The sequence below is a fragment of the Neopelma chrysocephalum genome, unplaced genomic scaffold (assembly GCF_003984885.1).
Source record: "Neopelma chrysocephalum unplaced genomic scaffold, ASM398488v2 Primary Assembly neopelma1_258, whole genome shotgun sequence".
Classification (NCBI taxonomy): domain Eukaryota; kingdom Metazoa; phylum Chordata; class Aves; order Passeriformes; family Pipridae; genus Neopelma; species Neopelma chrysocephalum.
The window spans coordinates 124,993-132,599 of NW_020897920.1; the positions used below are offsets into that span (position 1 = coordinate 124,993).

The 7,607-nt window shown below is 67.2% G+C and overlaps 1 protein-coding gene across 2 annotated transcripts; it reads right to left on the reverse strand.

The window, feature by feature from the left end:
* Positions 1-493: 493 nt before the first annotated feature.
* Positions 494-7,574, reverse strand: PLEKHH3 (pleckstrin homology, MyTH4 and FERM domain containing H3). Of its 2 annotated transcripts, XM_027704171.1 has the most exons (13): positions 7,410-7,574; positions 5,317-5,372; positions 4,578-4,666; positions 4,238-4,432; positions 3,896-4,053; positions 3,617-3,740; positions 3,149-3,446; positions 2,843-3,050; positions 2,466-2,602; positions 2,233-2,353; positions 1,695-2,144; positions 1,431-1,622; positions 494-1,349 (listed from the first exon to the last, which is right to left on the reverse strand). In XM_027704171.1, the coding sequence occupies exons 1-13, from the start codon at positions 7,560-7,562 to the stop codon at positions 1,167-1,169; spliced, it is 2,364 nt and encodes a 787-aa protein (XP_027559972.1). In that variant the 5' UTR covers positions 7,563-7,574; the 3' UTR covers positions 494-1,166. The 2 variants fall into 2 exon arrangements, with proteins under 2 accessions (XP_027559972.1, XP_027559971.1); XM_027704170.1 differs by having other exon boundaries at positions 1,431-2,144.
* Positions 7,575-7,607: the final 33 nt, after the last annotated feature.

Sequence of the window (7,607 nt, forward strand, 5' to 3'; positions counted from 1 at the left end):
TGGGGCCGGATGGTGTCCGGGGACATGGACATGGGAGCTCTGGTCCCATCCTGTGGGAGTGGGACTGCCAGCTGGGGATGTGGGGCACTGATGGCACCGGCCCAAGCCCAGACAGCCCAAGGTGAGAATTAGCATTTTCCTCTTACCCTGTGGGGCACAGAGCAGGAGGCTAAAAATATGGCCATCATAGCAGCACGGGCTCCCACGCCTTCTTTGGCAGCAGCCTCACAGCAGCGCCCGCGGCTGGGGCAGTTCCCCCCCCCGGGGCAGCCAGTGCCAGGGGCTGCCGGGGAGCTGGAGCTGCCTGTGCTCTTGGTGAAGTGCCAAAGGGCACCCGGCACTGACCGGAGGGACGGCGGTCCCCGCCCCCAAGGACACGCTGTGCTGCTACTCCCCGCCGCCTGTCCCAGGCCCCGCTGCCCTTGCTGCCCCAGGGATCTGACTGTCCTGGCCTCCCACTGTCGACCCAAGCTCCGGGAGAGGAGGCCCAGCCTTTCCTTTGTGCATTTATTTAGAAAAACAAACAACCAACCCCTCCTCCCCAGGACAGAACTGACAAACTCTACAGAGGCAACACTGAGGGGCTGAGCCCCAGCTGTACCAGCTGCCACCCCACTGGCCACCCCCACGACACGAGCTCAGCCACAGGGCCACCGCAGAGCCACAGGGCCTGGCCACTCGGCCAGGAGGAGCCTGCAGGTCCCCAGGGCGGCTCGGCCAAAAGCCGCCTGCAGCTTTCCAGGAGGGGTGGGTCCAGCGGACGGACAGACAGACAGACAGACAATGGCACAGCACTGCTGCCTGGCACCCTGTGCCCCAGGCAAAGCCCCCAGGGCGCAGGCAGAGCAGTCAGACAGCACAAGTGCTGGAGGCGAAGGCACCAGGGTACAGGGTACAGGAACAGGCCTGAGGGCAGTGCGGGGGACCGCGGTGGGGCGGCCCCGCTGCCCGCCAGGGAAAGTGCTGGGAGATGTGGGGCGCGCAGGCGTCTCAAAATAAATTAAGGAAATAACCAGAAAGGCAACGGCAGTGGTGGGAGAAGGAGCCCCTGACCCCCTGCTCCACGGAACAGCTGGAGGCCAGCACAGACCTGCCGCTTGCTGCTGGGCTGGCCACCCTCCCACACCAGCCATCAGAGCACCTGTGTGGCCACGCTGGCCGCTGGGCTAGCTGTGGGAGGAACCCACCCGTGGCCGGTGCTGCCAGGGCCCAGCTGCATGGCAGAGCCCCTGGGGCAGCACAGTGGACTCCGAGGTGGGGGGGCTGGTGGGGGATTCCTGGGGCCGGGGCAGCCGCTGGGCACCCGCAGAGGCGAGGTACGTGTTGAGGAGCTGGGCGATCTCATCCACCTGCAGACAGAGGGGTCGTAGTGGGTCACACTGGGGCACCCCCAGCGAGGAGAAAAGGGTGGAGGGATGGCTGCCCCTTACCTGGGAGGTCTCAAAAAGCAGGTCTCGGTCCTCCACAGAGAGGCGGAAGGTGCTGCTGTCGGAGGCACCGAAGGAGGAGATGCGGCCGTAGCAGAAGCTGTCCAAGGGCTCGGGCTCCCCCGGCTTGTAGAGCGAGACAGCCTTGGCCCCGATGCCCAGCCACAGGCGCTGGGGCCCAGTACCCATGGGGCTCTGTGGGGAGAGGGGTGTCAGGGCCACCCACTGCCAGGGCTGCCCCCACGCCCTGCCTGGCCAGGGCCTCACCACGTGCAGGTCGACGTCGAAGAGTGTGGAGCCAAAGCCAGGCCACTCCCGCACCAGGGCCACGTAGGCGGCCATGGCCTCGGGCCGGCCCATGCCCTGCAGCAGCTTCCACTTCTCCACGATGGCGGCCATGGTGCTGGCCCCCTCCTCACGCAGGCGGCCCCGCAGGCGCTGGTCCCGCTCCGCCCGCTGCTTGGCCAGCGCCTGGCCCCAGAGCCCGCCGGCCAGCAACCCTGCGCGCAGCCGGGCCCCCCGGCACTTGGCAGGGGGCCGGTGGGGTGGGGGTGGCAGGCGGGCGTGCAGCACGTGGGGCGGGAAGAGCTCCTCCAGGCGCGGGAAGGGCGCGTGGGTGGAGAAGTCGCTGTTGAGGCTCTGCAGGCGCAGGGCTGCCAGAGTCTGCAGCGTCTCCTCCGACGTGGGCACGTAGCCCCGCAGCACCATCTCGTGTGCCTGCAAGAGCGCGGGGTGAGCCGGCATGGCACGGCCACCACGGCACGGCCACCACAGTGTAGCCACCCCACTCCAGTGTGGCACTCACCTGCTCGAAGAGAAGGGCGAACTCCAGGCTGTCCCGTGGGACATTGTCCGTGTCCAGGAAGCCGTAGTGTTTGAAGCAGAGCCGGCACGGTGGGTCCTGCTCACGCTGCTCCCCAGCCAGGCTGCAGCAGACATGACCAGCTCCATTAGCTTGTGGATACACCCCACACCATCCCCTCCTGCCTGTGGCTCCCTGATCCCTTTTCCCCATAGGCAGCAGAGTGGGACATTTACTTTTCAAACCTCGTGAGGACATCAGCCAGCAGTGTGGCACTGCCCACCGGCTGCTCCCGCCGCCGGGACTGCTCGTAGAGCGCGAAGAGGTTGGGGCTCTGGGACAGCCCCAGGCGCGACACCAGCTCCTGGGCCACCTGGGCGAGACAAAGGCAACCGACGGTGACCACGTGTCCCTGGCCACGGCGCTCAGGGCTGCAAAAGGACACAAACAGGTCATGGTGGGCAAAGGCAGGCGGCCCCTGGTCCCTCTCCATCATGGCTCAGGTGGGAGAGACCTGCAGGAGCTGCTTGCTTCCCATGACACACTGCCCCACCCAGCCCTGAATGCCAAAACATCCCCCAGCCCACTGCCTGGCATGGCTGTGACCCCTCACCTCCTCGGCTGTGGTGTGGGAGCTGATGGCCACGCTGCAGGCGGGTGCCCCGGGACAGTGAACGGTGCAGATCATCTCCTGCCGCTGCATCAGCATCAGGATCTCCTCCAGGGAAGGCACACACTCCCGCCCCTTTGTCTTTCCCAGTGCCTCCCGGATGAAGCAGGCATACTTGGCCATCTCCGAGGCAGGGAAACAGCTCTCAGTCCTGCAAGAAACACCAGGAGGGTCAGGATGGCACTGACCCGAGGGGGTCTGGCAACCTGACAAGCTCTCTGCCTGCAGCTGGGCACCCCTGACACTCACTTGTCCAGGTGGAAGTGCAGGAAGCGCAGGACAGGCGGGGAGGGCAGGAAGGTGCAGCTCATGCAGGTGAGGAGTTGCCAGTAGTGCAGGTCGCCCTGCCCGCCCGGCGCCGGCGGCTCTGTGGTCTGCTTCACCAGCTGGCAGTAGATCTCATCCACCAGCGGCGGCAGGTCCAGGCAGGTCTGCAGGACGCCCTGCATCAGCGGCACCGGGTCCCGCTCCGACTCCAGCTGCTGCAGCGAGTTGAAGAGCTTCACAGCCTCATCACGCAGTGTGGTGTAGCTGCGGGGGCCGGGGGCTGCAGGACAGGACAGAGGTTAACAGCTGCCAGCAGCTGGGCACTGTCCTCGCACCTGGGGCCAACCAGGACCCAGCCCAGCGCCCACCTGCCCTGCACAGCGCCCAGCTAGGGCATCACTGCCACCAGCCCAGGGTGCTGGATCTTCGTGCACCCCACCCGTCCCTCACCACTTTGGTCCAGGCTGCCGTAAGGGAAGGGCAGCAGGGGAGCATAGAGAGGGCCGCTGGTGTAGCGCAGGATGGGGTTGCAGCGGTAGATCTGCTCCAGAACCTCGGGGCTGCTGCTGTGCTCCTGGGGGGGCAAAGTGATGGCAGCAGCTGCAGAGGGGCTGCCTGGCTGAGTGCCTGGCACAGACCCCTGCCACCTCCCTGGGGCACACGAGGCCCTGAAAACACCCATCCTCGTGCTGCCGGCGGCTGCGGGCGTGGGCAGTGCCGCAGGCTCACCTCCACGTCACGCATGAGCAGCTGGGTGGGCGTCTGCACGGGCGCTTTGCTGTCAATGACCTTCTGCACGGCACACACCCAGTGCACGGCCTCGTTCAGGTGCTCCGTGTACAGGCGGTAGCAATGCTTCCTGCCAAACACCGTCACGCTCCAGTAGCCTGTGAGGGACAAACCATTCACCCGCTGCCCACCAGCGTTGCAAGGACCCCCAGCCAGGCTCAGCACCCTGGGGCTCGGCATAGCCCCCGTTCTGGGTGACAGAGGCTCCCGGGACCGGGAGGGTGACACAGGGTACAAAGGGCCACGAAGATGCAGCCCAGCCAAGGGGCACGGGCACCTCACCCGTCTCCTTGTAGAGCTGCTTGTCTGGCCAGAGCACAGAGCAGAGGCTGGTGAGCACAAGGGAGCCCAACCGCCGGGCCCCCTTCTCGTTGCTGCTGTAGTAGTCTAGGGAGTCAGGTGTCAGCACGAACCAGTACTTCCGAGGACGAATCCAGGGAGTCTTCATGCAGCCCCGCATCTCCCGCTGCAGCCAGCCTGGGAAGGGAACCCTCAGTCCCCACCGCCAGCACCATCTGCCCCACCAGCTTTTCAGTGCAGGGCAGGGTCTGCTTGGCACCCGCCCAGCCAGTACCTCTGTCCCTGTGGGATGGGACCAGCCACAGCTGGGGCACAACCCCACCTTTCACAAGAGCATCAGGGTCATCCTCCACTGGCCCTGGGCCCTTCTCCATGATGAGGCTGCGCATCTCCTCTGCGACAAGCAGGGACCTGGGGACAACACAGGGCTGAGTTCGGGGTGCCCGCGTGTGTCTCCCGCAATCCCTGAACAGGAGCTGGTCTGGGGGCTGGGGTGAGCTGGGTCCTGAGGGGCTCTGGGCACCCCAGCCCTGCGGTGGGAACACGGCAGAGTCATCGGGTGCAGATGACCCTGGCTAAAAATAAGCTGTTTGCAGTCGCGGCCCTGCCAAGGAATTCGGAAAATGAACAACCAGGAAGGAATGTTGGCAGTAGCGTCAGTACTGGGAGGACAGGGAGCGAGCAGGCCCTTGTGCCCCGGCCCCCCATCTTCCCCAGCATAGACCTCCCCAGGGCACAGCCTCTGCCGATGGACATGGTCCAGAAGAGTCTCCTGGCACAGGAAGAGTCACGCACAGCCCCACTGGCTAAGCTTGTGGCAGTCAAGCTATTTGCCATGGCAGAGGAATGGAGACACGCCTGAGGATGCGCCAGGGATGGGGACAAGCACGGCAGTCCCGGCTCTGCCATCTCTGCTCTACGTGACAGGGTGACACAGCCTGATGCTCAGCACACACCAGCACCAGGGCAACCTCCCACAACATGCCAGTCCCCCAGCTCCTGCACAGCATGCGAGGGACGTGATGTGATGCCCAGCAGGCCAGAGGCAGGGGGTCACTCACCGCTCTGAGCCACTGCTGCTACGGGTGGGCTGACTCAGGCTCACCTCCAGGGATCCCTGGGGAGGAAGAAGACGTCTCAGCTCCATGGTCATCAACTGGTGCCCGCGGCCATCCCCCCATTGACTGTGTGCCTCCTTGCCAACCCAGCTCCAGACCCAGAAGGACAGGCTCGCATCCTGCTGCCGCGGGGCAGGGAGCTTCAGTGCCCCCACGGCCGTGGCGGGGGCCAGGATTGCAGCTGGGGCACCCCGGGGATGCGGGGGCAGCCGGCAGGCGTGCTGGCCGTGTGTCCTCAGCTGACCCGGCCGGCTGAATACCGTGCAGAATTGCACAAGGTCAGTGCTGAGTAATACGCTTACGGCACAAAGTCCCATTGTAATGGGGCTGCTGACTTCCTGCCCGCGGCGGTGGGACGCGGCACTGGGAAGTCCCTGGCCCTGCAGCGGGACAGGGTCGGTTCCTCCTCGCACGGCACAACTTGACATGGACGGTGCCGCTCACGTGATGAGCCTGGCACACGTGCTGGGACATGAGGCAGAGCCCAGGCACTGTCAGGCACCGGGTCGAGCCGGGCACCCTGGCAGAGCGGGGTGCGGGGACACAGCGATGCTGTCCCAGGAGATGAACAGGAGCTCCTGCCAGCTGCAGCCCAATAGGGCAGCCAGAGGCATGACAGGCCAGAGCACGCCACACAACGCCAAGAAAAAGAGACAGATACTAAAAATAGTGACAGGCAGGGGGGAGCTGCTGCAGGTACGGCTGCGCCACGGGGCAGGGCCAGGCACCACTGACCCGTGGCATTAAGGGCACCTGTCACATAGTGCTGGTGCCTGTGCACAGGGGCAGCACCTCAAGCCACTGTCCCGCTGCTGAGACTGGGGAGGGCCCCACACACTCCTCAGGGCTGTGGGCACGGACACAGTGCCCAGTTTCTCGTGGGCAGTCCGGAGCAGGCAGCAGTGGCTGTCGGCTCCTTCTCAGGGATATAAATAAACAGGAGAGCAGTCATGGCAGCTCCCACGCTCCCAGGAAGGGGCAGCCAGCACTGCGGGTTTCCAAGGACCCCCTGGCCACGGCAAAGGGCTCCCCAGGGAGCTGGCATCACCAGCCGCCCACGCCAGCCCGGCCCTCTGGAGCCAGTGTGGCCCTTGGGATGCGGGAAGCCCAAAGACAGCTCCTGCCACAGTCGTGCCCTTGGCACTGCCACCAGTTCCCAGAGGGCCCCGCTCCAGCCCTGCCACTGTCCCCACTGCCCACCATCCCAAGGGCCTGGCACTGCTAGGGAAGGGGACCTGCTGCCAGGGCCGTGCTGCAGACCCTGCAAGGGCCAGCGGAGAGGAGCCGCAGCAAGCGGGACAGGGCTGTCACCACCCACTGTGTCCCTCCCGGGCTGGGATTCGGCCCCGCGGCCCTGGGTGCAGGACACCGCGCCGGGACGGGCAGGAGGCCCCCCGGGAGCCGGGGTTTCCCCCGCGCTATCAGCCGTCCCACACACAGCCCGGCCGGAGGAAGCGCCGGTTTCCGCCGCTCCGCTTCCTCCAGAGAGGAAGCAGCCGGAGCAGGGAGATCCAGGCCCGCTCCCCGCGCCCGGCACGTGCTCCGGCGGGGCAGTGCGGGGCTCCTCCGCACACCGGCCAGCGACACCGGGCCGGTGCGGGTCTGGCACGGCTCTGGCACGGCAGCCCCGCGGCCCCCGCCCCGAGGAGCGGGCAGCGCGGGCTGGAGCAAGCAGGAGCAGGCAGCGCCCGGCTCAGGCTGCACCCCAGCAGCTGATGGGCGCCGGGTCCCGCCGCCGAGGCACCGGCCCCACGCCGAGACCCAGCCGGCAGCGAGCCCCGCAACCTCCGGCCCTGCCCCGTGGGCCCCGGACCTCCCGCGCCCGCCCGCACCCGCCGGGACGACTTCCCCCCACATCCCGCGGGACCCCCCGGGCGGCGACGGGGACGCGCCAAGGGCACCCCGGGAGGCGGGACCGGCGGGGACAGGACCGGGCGGCGGAGACCGGGCCGGGACCGGAGAGTCGCGCCCCACCGGTCCCTCTGCGGCGCCGGTGCTCCTCTCGATGGCCATCCCAAAACCGGTGCCGGCCCTACCTGGTCTCCCTGGGTGCGGAGCTCGAAGGACGCCTCCTCCTCCTCTTCGGCCTCGCCGTCCGCCTCCCGCTCCGCCTCGCCGTAGTCCCGCCGCAACAGCGTGAAGCCCCGCCGGCAGCACAGCAGCCACCACAGCCCGCCCGGGAACGGCATCGCCCCGCCGGCACCGACGGGACGGCACCGGCACCGGGACGCGAC

Bases quoted from the DNA above. Each gene is read 5' to 3' on its own strand.
- PLEKHH3 (XM_027704170.1), bottom strand. From the start codon at position 7,562: ATGCCGTTCCCGGGCGGGCTGTGGTGGCTGCTGTGCTGCCGGCGGGGC. The intron at 3,051-3,148 runs GTGAGTGTCAGG...TGTTTCTTGCAG, and splicing joins CTGCACTTCCACCTGGACAA to GACTGAGAGCTGTTTCCCTG. The intron at 1,350-1,430 runs GTAAGGGGCAGC...CTCTGTCTGCAG, and splicing joins TGCTTTTTGAGACCTCCCAG to GTGGATGAGATCGCCCAGCT.